We start from the raw sequence: 23,139 nt of genomic DNA on the forward strand, positions 1-23,139 counted from the left end.
CCATCAAGCTGCCGTCCATTACAGTATATTGTCAAAAATGAGGTTCCAGTTATGACCATTACGCGTTGAATTTCGAAATGAAACCTGCCTAACTTTTGTAAGTAAGCTGTAAGGAATCAGCCTGCCAAATTTTAGCCTTCCACCTACACGGGAAGTTGGACAATTAGTGATGAGTGAGTCAGTCAGTCAGTGAGTCAGTGAGGGCTTTGCCTTTTATTAATTAGTATAGATATTTAGATTTTAGAAAGAAACCCTATAGAAAAACTTCAAATACTTGAACAGGCCACCCTAGGGTTATAACTACACCTCGGTATCAAACCTATGAATAGAATAGGCCACCATTTGCATCACTGTTTTGCATTGAAGTAGATGTTAATGAGCTTGTATATTTAACCAAACTCAATCATATTGAGATACATGTACATTTACAGCTATATATGCATTTGTAACCAACTTGAAGAGGAAAATATTAAATGAAGTTCTCCACACTGTTTATCCTGATCTTTATCACAGGTTACTCCAAAGTTTTAGCAGAAGTATACAGTAATTTAGCAATATCTAGTTGTTGTATAATGCAAAACATTTTGTCATTAACACACATTCACTGCCATTTATAAATTATGCATAACTACCTTATAGTAAAAAATAATGTTAATTCTACTACTAAAACTTGTAACACAAACACACCAGTTCAGAATGGAAATACCATATTTCCTATGTATTGTGTGTGTTTTTTTTATTTATTTAAACATACTACACAGTAGACTTCAACCTAATCATTGCCTCTTACCAACAACAGTGCTCCATGTATCTTTCCTGCTTCACACATAAACTATTAGTAGATAATAATAACAAAGAACAGGCAGTTGCCTTGTTTAAGTAAAAGTTCTGAAACTAATAATCTTTAAAAAAAAAAAAATAAATAAAAAAAATAAAAAAAATTGTTTTCAGCCACTTACATAAAGAGGAAACTAAATAAACGAAGCACTCCACATTGTTTATCCCCATTTTCTAACTATTACACATTTACACTACAATACCAAGCCCTTGCATTATACAGTTAATCCAAAATGGAAGATACGGTATATTGATAGATATGATTCTTGAAACACTTGTTTTAGTGTGCAAATGTGATACCTTAAGTTTTATGGGACTCTAAATAATTGAATAAGTCAAATAAACAAAAGGCCATGGACTTACACAGTCTGTATCAGTGTGTCATTTCTGATATTTAGATAATACATAAGTTGAATTCAGTATGTGAAGTGAGTATATGTATTAATACATTTAAACACAGTATTACAAATTACAATAATTCTTTACCATATTCAAAGTTTCCTGTTACTACACAAATTGTAAATTGTGAAGTAGAGCACAGATGTGTCTCTATGACTGCAAACAGAGTGGAAAAACTGCTTTTGTTTTTTTTTTAAATAAGAAATGATCTTGATGATTACAGTGATAAACTAGATTTTGTTATGTGCTAATCTGTTGTATACAAATGATTATTTTAAATTCCAAAGGAAAAAATATATTCCTGGTGGAAATTTATGAAAATACTAATAGATGTATATGTGTATATTTATTTGAATTATGTTCATACAAAATATACATGTACTAGCCTTGCTACCTTTTGAAGACTGGTAATAGTAAATATTTTTAAATTATCTCTTGCCATACTTGTACCTTCAGTGCCTCTCCTCTGTATCCATGTGTGTCTGAAACTCTCTTGACCAGCACTTCCACTCTCGAGTGTGCTTCCGTAAACTCTGCTTCTCATACTGTCATTGTTTTCGAGGCACTTTTCTTGCATCCTGTCCAGTTTTATACTTCCTGTTTTTGCTGACTCTTTCAGTATGCCTCCCATGACTCTTCTCTTCGTGTGTATCCCACTTCCTCTTTCGATTGCATCACCAAAGCCAAACTGAACAGTCACTCCAAACCGACTAATCGGATTGCCCTGAGGGACAGGACACAAACACAGACCTTCAGTGTTTTATTATATACAGTGGAACCTCGGTTCATGACCGTAATTCGTTCCAAACCTCTGGTCGTAAACCGATTTGGTCGTGAACTGAAGCAATTTCCCCCATAGGATTGTATGTAAATACAATTAATTAATCCATTCCAGACCGCATGAACTGTATGTAAATATATTTTTTTAAAGATTTTTAAGCACAAATATAGTTAATTACACCATAGAATGCACAGTGTAATAGTAAACTAATGTAAAAACATTGAATAACACTGACACAAACACCCAGGCTCCCTGCTCAGCTGCACGTGCAGGCTCTCTCTCTCTTAGCAGCACGTGAGCCCCCTCTCTCTCTGTAACATTGCAGCAGTTCGCGCTATAACCTTACAATCCGATTGCTGTATATACACTTTTATTTAAAATGAGTTTTAAACACAGGGGTGGAAAAAAGGAACATATGAACAAATCCAAACTTTATTTAAAAGCCAACCAAGAAAGTAACATTACAGGAGTTCACGCTAATAGCATTACAACCCGATCACTGTAAACACTCTTTTTAAATGAGTTTTAAGCACAGGGAAAAAAATGAACATTTGAAAATAGAGAAAAGTAACATTGCAACACTTTCTTCTCACCACTCTTCACTTGCTAAGAAGCCATGGTTAACTGCAAAAGCACACGAAATACTGTAGAGCACAAAGAGTTAACAGGTAAAGCACGCACATCTGACTGAGAACAATGAACAGGGAGAGGCTGAACACGTGCTTAAATACAGTAATCGGTGCGTACGAACCGGAAGGGAAGTGAAATAGAGCACAAAGACTTCACAGCGAAAGCACACACGTCTGACCGAGAACAATGCAACACGTGTGGAAATCATCGGCACGCACAAACCGAAAGGGAAGCTGGCTTGTTCGTATACCGAGTGTGTGGTCATGAACCGAGGCAAAAGTTTGGCGAACATTTTGGTCGTAAACCGAGTTGTACGTGTATCGAGACGTTCGTGAACCGAGTTTCCACAGTACTAGTTTTTTTTTTTTTTATCAAAATATGATTGTGATTGTTGTTTTAACCAATATACTCAATTAAGCATTGTTTACATACCAAATCCTACATCTAAGCTAAATTGTGGTCTTTTCATGAGACATCATTTTGCTCTTACTTATTGTTTATTGGTCAGTCTTTTGCAGCAGAAGGTCCTTTACTGTCCTATCTTATGAATTAACATAGTTTTCATTTTTGACAGCCTGGTTTGCTGGTCGGAGTCCCAGGAGTACTCAGAGGAATGTATGAAGCACATCAAGAATATGGAAGGTAATTACTAGAATCAAATAAGTTCCCGAGGCAATACAGAATCGTTGGGGAAAAAAAAAACATATTAATATTTAAAGGTGTGGCTTTCATCATATACTGTATGTGGGACTGTGATTGGTGGAGTAAGAGGTAGGCCAAAGGATCAAAATAGATAGTGCTATCTACTGAATTTGACAGTTCAGGTGCTAAAATGACTTTTTTTCCAATGCTTAACACACGTTGGCACATAGAATACTCCCTTTCAAATACCAAAATAAAGCTCTTTGCTGTCCTGTTCGGACTCTTCATATGCCTTTTATAACATATGGTTTTGGACTTGACCAGCTAAATATTAATATTTAAAGGTGAAATATTACATTTTTTGGGGAAGAGAGTCATGTATCCAGTGTTGAGGCTCTAATCCCAAGCAACCAGTATATGCCATGATAGGTTTTATTTTCACAGCACCAGATGTTATTGTTCTCTTAACCATAAATGTCATTTCAGACCTGTCTGTCCCATCTTGCTCAAATCTGTATCTTTACTGCAAACATTTCAAACTTGCATGCTCAAGAATAAATGGGAAATTATACTGTTTGCGAAAATTTTCGGAGTTTTCACACATGGAATGGATATACAATTTTGTTAACCTTGGCATCTGACTTTGAACAGTTGAAGCTACTGTCAAAGTTTGTTGACTATGCTTCTATATGTTATGGCATTTTTGGTCACATTCTGTAAATCTAAAGGAGATGGTAGTATGAAATGAAAACTGAAGAAGAAGTTAATTGTAAGAGTGATATTAGAGCATATATTAAGGTAAGGATGCAAAATTATACAATATTAAGATTTGCCTTTGAATGCTGATGACTTACTAATCAAGAAATGGAAAATGTATCACACTACCTAGGAAAAACACATCAGCCAACACTCAGTATAACCACAAGAAGGTGACTTGTGGGGAATGCTGCATAAGCGTAACACAACAGTTGGCATATAAGACTTAACAAGTTCATGAGAGCAAAGTAAAGGTGTATTGGTCATCTGTAGATATCAAGAAGTCTGTATGATGCTTGCTTCAACTACTTCATTACTTTACTTAAGTAAAAATAGCTGAAAAATAAACTTGAGCAAATTTCATTTAGGGCTGCTTTTACTTTTAACCCACTACATGTTTAGGACAAATAGCTTACTATTTACTTTGTTACATTTTCCAGCAAGTTAATGTTACACAGACCAAGCTATTATAAATTCATAAATGAGACCTATCAGGTATGTGACTAACTTAGGTTATAGTTCAGTATTGCTTGAATGCAGCCAATAGAATTTCATGTATCAATCAAAAATAAAAGCACTCATAAAAGAACGTGCATTTTTGCCGCAGTGTTATTTGAACACTTTATTCAAAGTTGTAAATTGCAAAGGTGATTCATATACAATGCCAGCACCTAAAGAAATCTCTGCTTTCAAGAATTTGCCTTCTAATTTAAAGAAGTATGCAAAAGTTTTTTTCCTATTTCCTAAGGTGTCTTGTATGGAGCCCATGAAGTCTTAAAAACTGGTGTCTTTTTAATCTTGTGCAGACAAAAATTTATGGGCACAAGTAATATTTTGAGATCACAAATTATATATTGTGCATACAACATACAGATATTTTCGAACCGATATTGTGACGCTATCCTTACGTGCCCAATTACTGAAACACTTAAAGAGTGAGCCTGGCTGTAAAAGTTGCTGATTACCTGGACAAGACAGACTGGGGTTTCAAGTGCGATCTTGTGGCTCGCGAGAAGTCAGTGAAATGTCCCTGTGCCTGGATGTTAAGGTCTTGCTATACCTTGCACGTGAGTGCTAATAAAAGGGGTGTCGGCTTTCCTACAAGCAAAGATAAGTATTTTTGTTGCTATCCGAACATTTCCCTGCTGACCAGAACCTAGTCCAGAGCTGCAATGACAAAGAAAAGTAGAGGTGACTTATTAAGTGAATATTGTAGTTTTGTGCACAAGCAGTGATATGTTATATTGGTAAATTATTGACAAATAACTACATCTGATGTTCTACATTCCACAGAACTGTGTGGCTTGTATTATCTCTGAGATCCATCCATCCATCCATCCATTGTCTCCCGCTTATCCGAGGTCGGGTCGCGGGGGCAGCAGCTTGAGCAGAGATGCCCAGACTTCCCTCTCCCCGGCCACTTCTTCTAGCTCTTCCGGGAGAATCCCAAGGCGTTCCCAGGCCAGTCGAGAGACATAGTCCCTCCAGCGTGTCCTGGGTCTTCCCCGGGGCCTCCTCCCGGTTGGACGTGCCTGGAACACCTCACCAGGGAGGCGTCCAGGAGGCATCCTGATCAGATGCCCGAGCCACCTCATCTGACTCCTCTCGATGCGGAGGAGCAGCGGCTCTACTCTGAGCCCCTCCCGGATGACTGAGCTTCTCACCCTATCTTTAAGGGAAAGCCCAGACACCCTGCGGAGGAAACTCATTTCAGCCGCTTGTATTCGCGATCTCGTTCTTTCGGTCACTACCCATAGCTCATGACCATAGGTGAGGGTAGGAACATAGATCGACTGGTAAATTGAGAGCTTCGCCTTGCGGCTCAGCTCCTTTTTCACCACGACAGACCGATGCAACGCCCGCATTACTGCGGATGCCGCACCGATCCGCCTGTCGATCTCACGCTCCATTCTTCCCTCACTCGTGAACAAGACCCTGAGATACTTGAACTCCTCCACTTGGGGCAGGATCTTGCTACCAACCCTGAGAGGGCACTCCACCCTTTTCCGGTTGAGGACCATGGTCTCGGATTTGGAGGTGCTGATTCTCATCCCAGCCGCTTCACACTCGGCTGCGAACCGATCCAGAGAGAGCTGAAGATCACGGCCTGATGAAGCAAATAGGACAACATCATCTGCAAAAAGCAGTGACCCAATCCTGAGCCCACCAAACCGGACCCCCTCAACACCCTGGCTGCGCCTAGAAATTCTGTCCATAAAAGTTATGAACAGAATCGGTGACAAAGGGCAGCCCTGGCGGAGTCCAACTCTCACTGGAAACGGGTTCGACTTACTGCCGGCAATGCGGACCAAGCTCTGGCACTGATCGTACAGGGACTGAACAGCCCTTATCAGGGGGGGCCGGTACCCCATACTCTCGGAGTACCCCCCACAGGATTCCCCGAGGGACACGGTTGAATGCCTTTTCTAAGTCCACAAAACACATGTAGACTAGTTGGGCAAACTCCCATGCACCCTCCAGGACCCTGCTAAGGGTATAGAGCTGGTCCACTGTTCCGCGACCAGGACGAAAACCACACTGTTCCTCCTGAATCCGAGGCTCGACTATCCGACGGACCCTCCTCTCCAGGACCCCTGAATAGACTTTTCCAGGGAGGCTGAGGAGTGTGATCCCTCTGTAGTTGGAACACACCCTCCGATCCCCCTTCTTAAAGAGGGGGACCACCACCCCGGTCTGCCAATCCAGAGGCACTGTCCCTGATGTCCATGCGATGTTGCAGAGGCGTGTCAGCCAAGACAGTCCTACAACATCCAGAGCCTTGAGGAACTCCGGGCGTATCTCATCCACCCCTGGGGCCCTGCCACCAAGGAGTTTTTTGACCACCTCGGTGACCTCAGTCCCAGAGATGGGGGAGCCCACCTCTGAGTCCCCAGGCTCTGCTTCCTCATTGGAAGGCATGTTAATGGGATTGAGGAGGTCTTCGAAGTATTCCCCCCACCGACCCACAACGTCCCGAGTCGAGGTCAGCAGCGCACCATCCCCACCATATACAGTGTTGACACTGCACTGCTTCCCCTTCCTGAGACGCCGGATGGTGGACCAGAATCTCCTCGAAGCCGTCCGAAAGTCATTCTCCATGGCCTCCCCAAACTCCTCCCACGCCCGAGTTTTTGCCTCAGCAACCACCAAAGCCGCATTCCGCTTGGCCTGCCGGTACCTATCAGCTGCCTCCGGGGTCCCACAGGACAAAAGGGTCCTGTAGGACTCCTTCTTCAGCTTGACGGCATCCTTCACCGCCGGTGTCCACCAGCGGGTTCGGGGATTGCCGCCACGACAGGCACCGACCACCTTACGGCCACAGCTCCGGTCAGCTGCCTCAACAATAGAGGCACGGAACATGGCCCATTCGGACTCAATGTCCCCCACCTCCCTCGGGATGTGGTCGAAGTTCTGCCGGAGGTGGGAGTTGAAGCTACTTCTGACAGGGGGCTCTGCCAGACGTTCCCAGCAGACCCTCACAACACGTTTGGGCCTACCACGCCTGACCGGCATCCTCCCCCACCATCGAAGCCAACTCACCACCAGGTGGTGATCAGTTGACAGCTCCGCCCCTCTCTTCACCCGAGTGTCCAAGACATGTGGCCGCAAGTCCGACGACACGACCACAAAGTCGATCATCGAACTGAGGCCTAGGGTGTCCTGGTGCCAAGTGCACATATGAACACCCCTATGCTTGAATATGGTGTTCGTTATGGACAATCCGTGACGAGCACAGAAGTCCAATAACAAAACACCGCTCGGGTTCAGATCGGGGGGGCCATTCCTCCCAATCACGCCCTTCCAGGTCTCACTGTCATTGCCCACGTGAGCATTGAAGTCTCCCAGCAGAACGAGGGAGTCCCCAGAAGGTATGCCCTCTAGCACCCCCTCCAGGGACTCCAAAAAGGGTGGGTACTCCGAACTGCTGTTCGGTGCATACGCACAAACAACAGTTAGGACCCGTCCCCCCACCCGAAGGCGAAGGGAGGCTACCCTCTCGTCCACCGGGGTAAACCCCAATGTACAGGCTCCAAGTTGGGGGGCAATAAGTATACCCACACCTGCTCGGCGCCTCTCACCGGGGGCAACTCCAGAGTGGTAGAGAGTCCAGCCCCTCTCAAGGAGATTGGTTCCAGAGTCCAAGCTGTGCGTCGAGGTGAGCCCGACTATATCTAGCCGGAACCTCTCAACTTCGCGCACTAGCTCAGGCTCCTTCCCCTTCAGAGAGGTGACATTCTACGTCCCAAGAGCCAGTTTCTGTAGCCGAGGATCGGACCGCCAAGGTCCCCGCCTTCGGCCACCACCCAACTCACACTGCACCCGACCTCCTTGGCCCCTCCCATAGGTGGTGAGCCCATGGGAAGGGGGACCCACGTTGCCTCTTCGGGCTGTGCCCGGCCGAGCCCCATGGGTGCAGGCCCGGCCACCAGGCGCTCGCCATCGAGCCCCACCTCCAGGCCTGGCTCCAGAGTGGGGCCCCGGTGACCCGTGTCCGGGCAAGGGAAAACGCCGTCCAAAATTGTTTTTCATCATAGGAGGTTTGTTTAACCGCTCTTTGTCTCATCCCTCACCTAGGACCAGTTTGCCTTGGGTGGCCCTACCAGGGGCATAAAGCCCTGGACAACAGAGCTCCTAGGATCATTGGGACACGCAAACCCCTCCACCACGATAAGGTGACGGTTAAAGGAGGGGTATCTCTGAGATGTCCTTATTATTTCTTTACACAATTCAGAAGAGATCATATAAAGTAATAGAATCAACTTCTGTTCAGAACATTCTCCAGTAGAAGACTAACTCTCATATGTTTATTTGCTGTTTTATTATGTTGTATTGAAGTTGAATTATTGTAATGTAATAATAATGTAAGATGGCTAAATGAATGGGAAAAGGTTAATCTATAGATTTTAAATTGTCTATTAGAGTGCATTAAAAATATGAATATGTATCATGACACAACTGGTAAACCTCTGGTTAGGGTGGAGAGTTAATAATATGCCTCGAGTTTAATTATGGTTAATTCCATAGATTACAAGAGTGCTCAAGAGGGTAATTGAAAGAAATACACTGCATCCGGAAAGTATTCACAACACATCACTTTTTCCACATTTTGTTATGTAACAGCCTTATTCCAAAATGGATTAAATTCATTTTTTTCCTCAGAATTCTACATACAACACCCCATAATAACAACGTGAAAAAAGTTTACTTGAGATTTTTGCAAATTTATTAAAAATAAAAAAATTGAGAAAGCACATGTACATAAGTATTCACAGCCTTTTCCATGAAGCTCAAAATTAAGCTCAGGTGAATTGAGCTCAGGTGAGCTCAGGTGCATCCTGTTTCCCCTGATCATCCTTGAGATGTTTCTGCAGCTTAATTGGAGTCCACCTGTGGTAAATTCAGATGATTGGACATGATTTGGAAAGGCACACACCTGTCTATATAAGGTCCCATGGTTGACAGTTCATGTCAGAGCAGAAACTAAGCATGAAGTGAAAGGAATTGTCTGTAGACCCCCCGAGACAGGATTGTCTCGAGGCACATATCTGGGGAAGGTTACAGAAAAATTTCTGCTGTTTTGAAGGTCCCAATGAGCACAGTGGCCTCCATCATCCGTAAGTGGAAGAAGTTCAAAACCACCAGGACTCTTCCTGGAGCTGGCCGGCCATCTAAACTGAGTGATCGGAGGAGAAGGGCCTTAGTCAGGGAGGTGACCAAGAACCCGATGGTCACTCTGTCAGAGCTCCAGAGGTCCTCTGTGGAGAGAGGAGAACCTTCCAGAAGGACAACCATCTCTGCAGCAATCTACCAATCAGGCCTGTATGGTAGAGTGGCCAGACGGAAGCCACTCCTTAGTAAATGGCACATGGCAACCCGCCTGCAGTTTGCCAAAAGGCACCTGAAGGACTCTTAGACCATGAGAAAGAAAATTCTCTGGTCTGATGAGACAAAGATTGAATTCTTTGGTGTGAATGCCAGGCAACACATTTGAAGGAAACCAGGCACTGCTCATCACCAGGCCAATACCATCCTTACAGTGAAGCATGGTGGTGGCAGCGTCATGCTGTGGGGATGTTTTTCAGTGGCAGGGACTGGGACACTAGTCAGGATAAAGGGAAAGATGAGTGCAGCAATGTACAGAGACATCCTGGATGAAAACCTGCTCCAGAGCACTCTTGACCTCAGACTGGGAAGACGGTTCATCTTTCAGCAGGACAACGACCCTAAGCACACAGCCAAGATATCAAAGGAGTGGCTTCAGGACAACTCTGTGAATGTCCTTGAGTGGCCTAGGCAGAGCTAAGACTTGAATCCGATTGAACATCTCTGGAGAGATCTTAAAATGGTTGTGCACCGACACTTCCCATCCAACCTGATGGAGCTTGAGAGGTGCTGCAAAGAGGAATGGGCAAAACTGGCCAAGGATAGGTGTGCCAAGCTTGTGGCATCATATTCAAAAAGACTTGAGGCTGTAATTGCTGCCAAAGGTGCATGTTTCAGCATTTTCACATCCAGAAAGGAAGAAATTTGTGCTGACTCTTTAATGTTTATTTTAAATTACTAATAGAATTCATCCACTGGAAACTGTTGTTTGAAAGTTTCTGCACAGTAGCAGTGCCAGTTAACTATAAATGAGCATGGCTGGTCAACAGTTATTTTGAAAATCGGCCACTACTTAAGTGAAACAGAAAGCTTTTATAGATAATGAAGAGCATAATATGATTTGGAGGAAAAATAGAAGCTCCTGTCACTGTAGTTATGGACTTGTCAAAGGAATGATTTTTATTATTATTTCTTATCACTATTTAAAAGTACATTTACTTTTTGACCTTGGGTACTTTTGAAAGTAGGTACTTTTTTGCTTTTACTCAAGTACTTTTTAACTGAAATACTTTTTACTTTAGTGAAAGTAAAAAAATGACAAAGTACTTTTGCTAAAGTATAATTTCTGAGTACTTTGTACAACTCTGTTCAAAAAAAATTCTGAAAGGCTTGCCTGCAATTCCTATTAAGTCAGAACATTTTGTAGTAAGAATAAAACATTTTTAGCCAACATTCAAAGCACTAAATGTTTTGCACACCTAATATGGCCCATACTTCAATAAATGTTATCCCAACAGTGAGGTTTAAAAGCACAGTGACCAGAGGGGTCATTCTGTGGGATACATTTCATCAGGAGAGACTAGGTCACTTGAGCTGTAGAAAAACAATGGATGTAGCGCAGTGTTAAAAATGTAACTGTAAAGTTTGGCAAATGTTCTGGCTGGTCAACAATCCCAAGCAAAATGTCTTTTTAGCAATGGAGTAACACAGGAGTGAAAAGTGAATATGTTTGAGTAGATCAGCCAAATTCCTTATCTCAGTCCATTCACGGATACACTTACTATGGAGGCCTACAAGTTAAGTCCTAGGCATTTGAGTGAGTAGCAGCAAGTCTGCAAAGAAAAATTAGCAAAATAATAACTGTTATAACAAGTATCTTGGTAGACACCAACCTCAGAAGACAGATTTGTTCTGTGCACAAAAATATGGTTAAACCAAATACTGTATTAGTATGTGTAATTTTATTGCATATGAAAGCAGCATTATTTTTAACTTTAAGATATCTACCAACAAACAGCTAATCCTGAATTTAAAATCTATCATCTTGAACATGCAAGATTACAGTATAAAAACATGGAATAAGATGTATAAGGATCACTTGAAATCCAGCAACATTTAAAAACTCTTCATGGGACTTTTGTAAGGCATATTGTATGTCCAGTATGAATCTCCAGCTGAATTTCTGTGATGTATCTGTCTATTACTGACTCTTTCTTACTGGCTTCTTGTCCATATTGATTACTGGGAAAATATTCTCATCAGCATGACAGTGTCTTCTAAATTTTGTCATTTTCTTATTGTGTATGTGTGTGAGTGTGTGTTTTTCTGTGATGTAATCAGATGGTCTTTTAACTTACAGACTGTATTCCGGTTTACATGCATGTAAGAGATGGTGTCAGAGGACTTGCAAAAAAATATATATATTTTATAGGATATCTCCACCAACTAAAATACTTTTAAAAAATAACCCTTGAAGTTGTTGCAGTTTTCAAAATGCAGAATCAGTTAACATATTGCAAGAGGATGTAGCATATACTGTACATTTAGAAATGTCTTCAGAGAGCCTTGCCTTTACTTATCTGTTCCTGCAGAAGATAGTAGAGTATTTTTGTAATTAATTTCTTTTTCTATGCAGACTTTCTTGGGCAGAGATAATGACCATGACAGCAGACATCGCCAGAGAGGGATTTAATATTACTCACGATTTAGGTGGGGAGACTTACTTTTGTTATTTTGTAAAACAAACTCCCTCTGGGCAGTGGGCTGAGGATTGATCTTTTTACAGGTACTAAAACATTTTTCTAGTTTTTAATTTTTTTTTTAAGAATGTCCATGATGGATTTTTAGTGTTTTTTTTGGTGAGATTATGAAGTTTTTTAATTACTTTGATTGATTCCTACTAACAAACATTTCTAATAAATTAAGATATCAATGTTTTGAGTAATCTAAAAGAAGCCAAATAATAATGCGATTATGTAGTGTTTCACACTTGGAAAAGCTACCTTTGAAAACTGTTTTTTTTTTTTTTTTTTTTAAAGAACACAAAACCAAAACCACCGATTCTTGCCATTTTCTGGATATGTGAGTTGTCATGTCTTTTAAATACAGTGGAACCTCGGTTCACGACCATAATTCGTTCCAAAACTCTGGTCATAACCCGATTTGGTCGTGAACTGAAGCAATTTCCCTCATAGGAGTGTATGTAAATACAATTGATCCGTTCCAGACCGTACGAACTGTATGTAAATATATATATTTTTTTAGTTTTTAAGCACAAATAAAGTTAATTATACCATAGAATGCACAGTGTAATAGTAAACTAAATGTAAAAACATTGAATAACACTGAGAAAACCTTGAACAACAGAGAAAACTAACACTGCAAGAGTTCGTGCTATAGTGCTATGAACCGCTCGCTAAAAACACTTTTTTAGTGAGTTTTAAGCACAGGGAAAAAAAATTAACGTTTGAAAAATTCGTAATTTAATAAACCACCAAGAAAAGTAACATTGCAACAATGCACGCTAAGAACCGATCGCTGTAAACAGAAGTGAAAACAAAAACAAGCCCAGTGCATTCTTTAACTGCCTTCTCTGCCTTCTACGTCCAGCTCCCTGTCTATCGCTGGCTCTCTCTCTCTCTCGCGCGCCTGTGTGTGTGTCTCCCTCTCGTGCGTGCGTGTGTGTGTGTGTGTGTGTGTGTGTGTGTGTCTCTTGCCTGCCTGTGTGTGTGTCTCTCTCGCACGCCTGTGTGTGTGTCTCTCTCACGCGCCTGTGTGTGTGTGTGTGTGTCTCTTGCTTGCCTGTGTGTGTGTCTCTCTCACGCGCCTGTGTGTATGTGTGTGTGTGTGTGTGTGTCTGTCTCTGTCTCTGTATTGTGCTCTCTCTCGCTGCACAGGGAATGCACAGGGAGAGACTGAACACGTGTGGAAATCATCGGCATGCACAAACCGAAAGGGAAACTGGCTTGTTCGTATACTGAGTGTGTGGTTGTGAACAGATGCAAAAGTTTGCCGAACTTTTTGGTCGTAAACCGATTTGTACGTGTTCAGAGACGTTCGTGAACCGAGGTTCCACTGTATACATTATTATTTGAACACATTTGAAGATTTAAAGTTATGAAATTATTGGAATACATATTGAATGAGCTGTTTAAATGCTAGTAAATATCGCAAGATTTTAACATTTGTAGTGAACATCTCTGTATTTGCTGAGAATTTGTCTTTACCCACATTAGGGAACGTAACAAGTCATTTATCTTTTTGTTTAATACCACAGATTGTTTCTTATTTAACAATAGCTAGTTTGGCAATTGAAAATAGTTTCATCCAAAGAGTACTAAATTCACCCTTCTCTGAGTCCGTTAAGCATGAAATTTACCACTATAAAAAATGTCCTCGGCCACAGTGGAGACAGTCCATTGCTAACGGGTGATCTTTGTCTTGGTTTTGCTTGAACTTTTCCATTACATTGATTCTTCAGGATGTGCCCTATAAGGTCAAACATTTCAGAGTTGTGTTTTTTTTTTGTTTTTTTTTTTTATTCATTAGCTTAATTTTTCTTTTTTCTAGCCGAAGCCATCTATAAAATGAAAGACCAGAATGTTTCGGAAAATTTCCAGGACCTCTTTTTCCAAAATGGACAGCCATTGCTGGCAGACATGTTTATGCAACGGTTGGATTTGGCGGCCATTTTTGATGTAGTTGGGAGGCAAGGAGTATCTGCATTTTATAACAGCAATTTAACACAAGAAATTGTGTCAGAGGCAAGTTTTACATTTGAAATTTGAATACACTTGCAGCTTAATATGCAAGAGAAGTGAAGATATAAAAAGAAATTACTTGTTTATGAAATTCATTTTGAATGAGCTGAGCTGTTAGTGATTTCAAGTAGCAAGATATTAAATGTTCAGATAGCTGTGATTGTCTATAAGCAAAGAAAATACCTGTTAGAGATCCAAAGCAAATGTGCATATTCTTCTATATATTTTTATTTTATTAATTTTCATTGTAATCATTCCATACAAACAGATCCATTTATAACCCAACAAATTTGAAAACAAATCAAACCCCATCCCTGAGAAGGAGAGCTTAGCTAAAGGAAAATTTCTTTAAGCTTTTTAATAAGGCAACATTAGACAAAAGAAGGGGAGAAGTAAATATCTATATAAATAAGAGATGGAGAAGGGAGTTAAATACAATAATAGTTAATTCTCTTATTCTAAAATAATATTGATTAAATCCTGCCAAGTTTTGAAAAAAATTTGTACAGATCCTCTAACTGAAAATTTGATTTTTTCCAATTTCAAATAATATAAAACATCAGTTTCCCACTGACTTATAAGAGGAGAATTAGGATTCTTCCAATTTAACAAAATAAGTCTGCGTGCCAAGAGTGTAGTGAATGCAATCACCGTTTGTTTGTCCTTCTCCAATTCAAGTCCATCTGGAAGGACACCAAACACAGCTGTTAGTGGGTTAGGAGGGATTGTGATACTAAGGCTGTCTGAGAGGCACTTAAAAATTTTTGTCCAAAATGATGTTAGTTTGGTGCAGGCCCAGAACATGTGACCCAGTGAGGCAGGAGCTTGGTTGCAGCGCTCGCAGGTTGGATCCTGGCCTGGAAACATTTTGGACAGTTTTAAGCGAGACAGATGAGCTCGATATATAATTTTTAGTTGAATAATTCTATGCTTTGCGCATATAGAACTCGAGTGAATTCTCTGCTTTGCTACCTTCCACTCCTTTTCTGATATATTGATTAAGAGATCTTCTTCCCAATGTCCTCTTGGGTCTTTGAAAGGTAGGGACTCTAATAAGATTTTATATATTGCGGAAATAGTGTTTGTTTCCTCGGAATTGAGCAGTTTTTTTTCCAGCATTGTGGAGGGTGCAAGGTGGGGGAAATCGGGCAATTTCTGTTTAACAAAATTTCTAATTTGAAGATAGTAAAAGAAATGTGTAGCTGGGAGGTTAAATTTTGAACGTAATTGTTCAAAAGATGTAAATATGTTGTCTATATAAAGATCTCTGAGCATTTTAATCCCAAAACTTTTCCAGGTATTAAAAACTGGATATACTTGCGAAGGTTGAAAGAGGTGGTTCCCTTGCAAAGGTGCCACTGATAAAAGATTTTCCATCTTAAAATGCTTCCTAATTTGGTTCCATATTCTGAGTGAGTAAAGCACAATTGGGTTATTAGTATATTTGCGATAACTTTCATTTATTGGAGAGCAAAGCAGGGAATATAAAGAAGTACTACAGGATTTTACTTCTATTGCAGACCAAGCCTGTGTATGTGCATTTATTTGTGTCCAGGTTTTTATGGCTTGTATGTTTGCTGCCCAGTAATAAAACTGAAAATTAGGTAAAGCCATGCCACCTTCTGCCTGAGGTCTTTGTAGGGTCGCTCTTCGGATACGTGGGTGTTTTGAGTTCCAAATGAATGAGGTTATTATTGAATCTAACTGTTTAAAAAAACGATTTATTGATATATATTGAAATGTTTTGAAATAAAAAGAGAAGTTTAGGAAGGATATTCATCTTAACAATGTTAATTCTTCCGGCTAGAGTGAGATGAAGGGTTGACCATCTATGCAAGTCTTGCTTAATTTTTTCCATACAGACGCCAAAATTTTGTTGATAAAGAGCTTTATGTTTACTTGTGATATTTACCCCTAGGTATTTAAACTGATCTGCTATGGTAAAAGGTAGGGTGTCTAATTTAATATTATATGCTTGTGAGTTCACTGGAAAGAGTATACTTTTATTCAGATTAATTCTAAGACCAGATATCTTTTGAAATTCTGTTAGTGCTGTTAAAACAGCAGGGACAGTGTTTTCTGGGTCCGATATATATAAGACCATATCATCTGCATATAGAGAAATTTTCTGTTCCAGTCCTTCTCTGACAATCCCCTTTATCTGATGAGAATTTCGGCAGTGAACCGCCAGTGGTTCAATAGCGATTGCAAACAACAGTGGCGACAAGGGACATCCTTGTCTGGTACCACGTTCTAGTTTAAAGTAGTCTGAGCAAATTTTATTAATACAAACTGAAGCTTCTGGACTGGTATACAGTAGTTTAATCCAAGCACAAATATTCGGGCCAAACCCAAATTTCTCCAATGCAGTGAAAAGGTAATTCCATTCGATCATGTCAAATGCCTTTTCTGCGTCTAATGATAGTAATATCTCTGGGGTGTTTGATTTTGCTGGTGAATATATAACATTAAACAAGCGTCGGAGATTTGAAGATAGATGTCGGCCTTTAATAAATCCAGTTTGATCTTGTGATATTACCGAGGGCAGCACTTTCTCCATCCTTCTAGCTAGGATTTTTGAGAGTATCTTAACATCATTATTCAGGAGTGAAATTGGTCTATATGATGCACATTGTAACAAGTCCTTATTTTGTTTAGGAAAGACGGTGATTAATGCTTGTCGAAATGTTTGAGGTAGTATTTGGTGGTCTTTAGCTTCTGTAAATGTTACCAATAAGAGTGGAGCTAGCTGAGTGGAGAATTTCTTATAAAACTCTACGGGGTAACCATCAGGGCCTGATGATTTCCCGCTTTGTAGTGACTTTATAGCGTCTAGTAATTCTGTTAGCGTTAGAGGTTTATCTAGTTCCTCAGCACTTAAAGCATCTATTTGTGGTATTTGTGAATTATCCAGAAATGCATTAGATTGCGTGTTGTCTTCTTTGGGCTCAGTGGAATATAAAGACTTATAGTAATCTCTAAATGTGTGCATTATTTTATTATGGTCGATGATTTCTTCTCCATTCTTGTTGGTGATTACTGGTATTGCATTGTGAACTTCTTGTTTATGAATTTGTTGAGCTAAAAGCTTATTAGCTTTTTCTCCGTGTTCATAGTAATGCTGTCTAGACTTATAAATAAGTTGTTCAGTTTCTTTAGTTGTTAAGATGTTAAGTTCTGTATGCAAGGCCTGCCTTTTCCTGTGAAGAGCTTCACTTGGACGCCTGGCTTGTTCTTCATCTATTCTAGTAATTTCATTTCTTAGCTCTGACACTTTCTTGGTTTCTAATTTATTTCTATGGGAAAGATATGAAATAATCTGGCCTCTTAGGAAGGCCTTTAGAGTTTCCCAGAGTGTTCCTGCAGAAACCTCTGTAGACGTGTTTGTCTCTAGGAAGAAGCTGATTTGTTTGGATATAAATTCTGTGCAGTTCTCGTCTGCCAATAAAAGAGGGTTAAGACGCCATCTGCGAGGTGAGTACGAGGGGCTTATTGATTTTAGCTCCAAGACTAGAGGGGCATGGTCAGAGATAACAATTGTGTCATATTTGCATGATTTAATTGTAGGCAGGAAATTATTATCTATAAAAAAATAATCAATTCTTGAGTAGCTATAATGCACTGGTGAGTAGAACGAGTATGTTCTTGAGTTTGGGTTAAGAAACCTCCAGGGGTCTGATAAGTTGTGATCATTTAAAAACTGTGTAATTATCTTTGCAGTATTAGATGTCGTCCCCCCTGTCACAGGAGTCCTATCTAAGAGTGGATTTAAAACACAATTAAAGTCCCCAGCCATTATAATTTTATGAGTGTTCACACTGGGAATGGATGCAAATAGATTTTGCATGAATTCCTTATCATCAACATTGGGTGCATAAACATTTATCAAAATCATTTTACTGTTATATAAGTTGCCCATGACCATCACATATCTCCCTTCAGGGTCCGACACTACCTCTGATGCTACAAATGGAACTGTTCTATGTATGAGAATTCCCACCCCTCTAGTTTTCTTTATAAAGCTAGAATGGAACATTTGGCCAGTCCAGTCTTTTTGTAATCTGAACTGATCCTTGGTTAGTAAGTGGGTCTCCTGTAAAAATACTATTTTAGCGTTTAAGCCTGTTAGGTGAGAGCATACTTTCTTTCTCTTTAATTCGTGATTCAGGCCTTTAACATTCCAGCTCACAAAGTTAACTGTCCCATCATGGAGACATTGATTCTGAGTTTTTAATGTCATTTTATAGTTTTAATTGGTAATATGGCAGTTTTAATCTTAGTTTCAAGATTCCCCAGGAGTTGTTGCATGTTAGCCTGTTGCTGCATTGATATTTATAATTATAAGGATTATAAGAATAGATTAGATATAACCTGCTCTCCTTCTCTCCCCCCTTTATCCCCCCACCCCCCCATTTTGCCTCCCCACATGAGGCTAGACCCCACTTGTTCCAGTCCTCTGACATACGAAGAGACAGAGCACGTCCAAAACAAAACAAACCCCACCCTGCAGCGGCGTTACAGAATTAAAACAGAGATATCTTTTACAGTTAAATCCTTAATACTATCTGCCGAAAATGTTCTCATTAACAATATTTAATCTTGAAATAATCTTCAGCGCTTTTAAGTTAAGATATTAAGGTTAAAAAAAAAAAAAAAAACAACCCTGGGAGTGATTTTAAAAACTAGTCCAGGATAAACCTGGTAATTCATACTGTAATAGTATAATGGTAATTGTATAAATAGTAGAACAAGCATTAAACCAAGGGTATGAAGTTAAACAGTCTACTTTAAGGTATAGTAAAATAAAAAAAATAAATAAATAAATTAAAAAAAAAAAAAAAAAAAAAAAAAAAAAAAGAAAAGAAATAAAAAAATAAATAAATAAAACGAATCCTACTTTAATCACTTCCACATTTTCACACTCACGTCTATAACTCTATAACTCTGATTAAAACATAAACATATAACATATAAAGTCCAGATAAAAAAAAAAATTAAAAAAAAGAGAATAAGAGATGTATAATTATAATACCAGTCTCTTTAAACATGGATCCAGCGATCAGATCATGGGTCTTTCCCGTGCCTTGATAGAATACGGCTCTTTAATTTTAATTAACTTTCAAAAAAAGTGTCGGAAACAGCTTCTTTAATTCTTTTTCAGCTTCTTCTTTGCTGAAGAAAATATAATGTCCGTCTTGAACTTCCACTTTCAGTTTGGCAGGATACAAGAGGCTGTATTTGATATCGGCTTCCCGTAGCATCCTTTTAATGTCGTTGTAGGATCTGCGTTTTGCAGCTGTTGATGGTGAGAAGTCGGGAAAAATACGAATAAGATTATTTTCGAATATAATCTCTTGCTTGTGTCTGAGAAGTGCCATCACATCAAGCTTACATCTTAGTCGTTCGAAGCGGACAATAAAAGACCTAGATTTAAAGGCGCTTGGTATCTTTGTGCGATAAGCCGTGGCTATCTCATTGTCGAGTTTAAAGTCATCTCCAATTATTTTAGACAGTAATTCTACTGCAAATTTCACTGGGCTTGAGCTTTCTCGTTTCTCAGGTATACCCTCAATTCTTATATTATTTCTTCTGCACCCATCCTCCAGGGCTGCAAGTCTGTCTCCAAGTTTTTTGTATTCCGAGTTCGCAGCTGTGGCTTTTTCATCGGCGTTAGTTGCCATTTGTTCCGCTGTTTCCACTCGAGCCGTGAGTCCCTGCTTAACGTCTTCCAGCTGGTCTGAAACGTCATTAATATGATCATCAAGCCTTTTCAGTTTGGAGTTAGTTTCTTCAATGTGTTCCACTAATTTCTCCAACATGCCTTTAAAGTTCACGTCGAAACGTTCAAATAGACGCGTTTCCTTATCTTTGTTATCCTTCTTGAGCTCAGTGGCCACCTTCTTAAGATCATTTGTGTTATCTTTCTTAAGCTCCTTCATGGCCGTAACCATGGCAGTGGCCAGTGTAGTGTTCATCTCTTTCTGTGTAGCTATCTGTGTAGCGATCATCTCTTTCAGTTCGGACAGTTCGCTTCTGCTTTCGTGCTCCGCAAGTGAAAATGCAGCTCCTGTTACAGGCTCGCGATGAGTAGATGAGAGCACGTCCTGCAGAGCCCTTTCTAGTCTCGAATGATCCTCAGTAATCGGCGATCCCTCGCGACCTGTATCACTTGCGCCTTCGCTCCCATTTTCACTCTCGACTGGAGACGATACAATGGAGCGGGGCCCCAGGAATTCTGCGCACTCTTCTGCCTGTTCCAGGTCAGTCTCCGTGATGCCATACCTTACACCTGCATATTCTTTACAGCAGTAATAAAACTCAATAAAAGTTTCAAAATTTTCTGAGGAAAAGAACAATACTAAGAATAGCAGTGCTATGTGTGTTAGTTTAGTTTTTGTAAATTATGTTTATTCCTTTACATTTCTACAAGATATAACACTGACTATTTTGATTAATTAAAAACAGAATGTGTATGTATAAAACAGCACTTTGAAACAGGGATTTGAAAGTTACAGCCAGGAAGTGTGACATAGTGGAAGTTACCTGAGCTTTAAAGCACAAGTTCTGCTGGTTCAGTCCCTATTACCGATTCACTTTGTGATCCTGAACATGTCATTTAACATAGTTCTGTTACAGTTGTAAAATATACATAATATACTCTGACATTCTCAGCCCCACTTAAGGAACTGGTCTGGTGGACCCAAAGCTCCAACAGAATCCGAGGAGAAATTTCTGACATTTAATAGCTTGATGGCCGTCTCACAGGACAATGGTCAAAGTTATCGGCGTCATAATCTGCATATTTAGGGTAATGAAATCTCCTATGTATTAATGTTAGCAATTAATAATATTAATAACCTGTTCATTCAAAAACAGAAAATGGTTTTGACTGCACATTTACATATACAACAACTGAATGTTATTGGAAGTTAAATTATTTGTTATAAACTTTATATGCAAAACATGTTCATCATTAGAAGAGACAGAATAACTTAATTTGTCAACATCTCACAATGAGCAAATTTGGAACCAGACATTGAACATAAATCATGAATGAGCACAGAAAGTCTGTGTGGTCTCTTGATCCAGCATGGTCTGGGGGAATGGAGAGAGAGGGTCAACATGGCTTGTCTATGGGTGGAATAGCATGGACACATATGGCCTTTTAGCCCTGAATTTAAGCCACTCCTGTAGTCCGTGACAGACCTTTTGGACCAGTGGGGCTGTATTGTATTCTCCAATTTAGCCTCAGACACTATTTAGCCTTCATTTCGTCTTTGTCCAGGACTAACCTACTTGTCTTTTCAACTAAGCCCCCTGTATTCCTCCAGGGTAGCTTTGTCCAGAACCAACCTGCTTGCCTTTTATCTTCCACAGAATTGTGTTTAGCTGTCTGATCTGATAAAAGGTAATTATCCTTTAAATGAGAACTGGATTAATGAGCTTCCCTTTTTTTAAAATTATATATTATTTGTCTAGGCATTAGTAAAAATGACTTTCAACTATGCGTTATGTTCACCCTGTGCTGGGCTGGCACCCTCCCCGGGACTTGTTCCTGCCTTGTGCCCTGTGTTGACTGGGATTGGCTCCAGCAGACCCCTGTGACCCTGTGTTAGGATATAGCGGGTTGGATAATGAATGGATTGGTTACGTTCACCCATAGATAGATAGATAGATAGATAGTACTTTATTTGTTCCCAAGGGGAAATTAAGACTTTAATTTGTTGGAACTTTGCACTTCCTTTATCATCCATACTGGTTGCTTCTGTCCTCCGTTTATGTAAACATAAAACTACTGACCCCTACTGACTTCCAGGTGCCTTTACCTGTGGCTGTGTTTTCTATCTCAGACCCTTTGTCTGCTATGGTCCTTCAATATCCTAGACTTTTATTCTACTCAATAATGATATGTATACTACATAGTAACCGTTCTTTTAACAAGATTTTGTTATTTCTCAGAGATCTTTTAGGCTGTCTTTTCTTAATAACAGCATTTTCTAAAAAATGTGAGGCAGTGGAAGAGCGAGTCCTCATGGGGATGAGCCATAATGAGGTGAAGTTTTGTGGATAGAGAGCTTTATTTGTCCCATTAGCATTTAATTAACCATTTTGACATTTTCCTCATAAATACATCCTAGGTTCGTGAAAGAGGAGGAGTCCTTCAAGAGGATGACTTTGTCAACTATGTTGTTGTTCCAGAGAAGCCACTTGAAGGCTATTACCAGGGTAAGCCGTGCATCTGTAGATTTCATCTCTATCATGTTTCAAGTAAATAAAAAGCCACATGGTTTGTTTTGTTTCAAATATGTCCAGACCACCAGCATTTACTCTTTGAGTAATTATTAACTATTTCGTATTTTTGATATTTTAATTGTAACATTTGTCACAGACACTGTGGAGTAGAGATTACAAATGAACTTTCATTGTAATATTTTTGTAATATGCCAAAGAAGGGCTTTGAACACAAAGACACCACATTAAGTGTTTTTCAGCATTAGAAAAGCAGCTGGAATAAACTAAAAACTGTATTAGAAAAAATAAAATGCCCTACAGTATATCTGCTATTTCAGAATATTTTAGTACAGGGCAAATTAGTCTGAATCTTTGCACTTCTTGTTATTTTCAAAGTAAAAGTGGCGTCTTGAATACTCCAATTGTGTAATTTAAGATTAAAGTACAAAATTAAAATGGAAACCAGGAATAATGCTTTACAGCTACTGTACATTCAAA

At 39.8% G+C, this 23,139-nt stretch overlaps 1 protein-coding gene across 1 annotated transcript in view; it reads left to right on the forward strand.

Annotated features, from left to right (window-relative positions):
- The window catches only part of LOC114659338 (glutathione hydrolase 7), a 74,749-nt gene that overhangs the window by 28,029 nt on the left and 23,581 nt on the right, over positions 1-23,139 (forward strand). Inside the window, exons 6-9 of the mRNA XM_051932827.1 lie at positions 3,222-3,289; positions 12,285-12,358; positions 14,219-14,412; positions 22,548-22,635. Coding sequence (XP_051788787.1) covers positions 3,222-3,289; positions 12,285-12,358; positions 14,219-14,412; positions 22,548-22,635 — 424 coding nt within the window. The remainder of the gene's footprint in view (positions 1-3,221; positions 3,290-12,284; positions 12,359-14,218; positions 14,413-22,547; positions 22,636-23,139) is intronic.

Source organism: Erpetoichthys calabaricus, chromosome 10, assembly GCF_900747795.2.
Source record: "Erpetoichthys calabaricus chromosome 10, fErpCal1.3, whole genome shotgun sequence".
Classification (NCBI taxonomy): domain Eukaryota; kingdom Metazoa; phylum Chordata; class Cladistia; order Polypteriformes; family Polypteridae; genus Erpetoichthys; species Erpetoichthys calabaricus.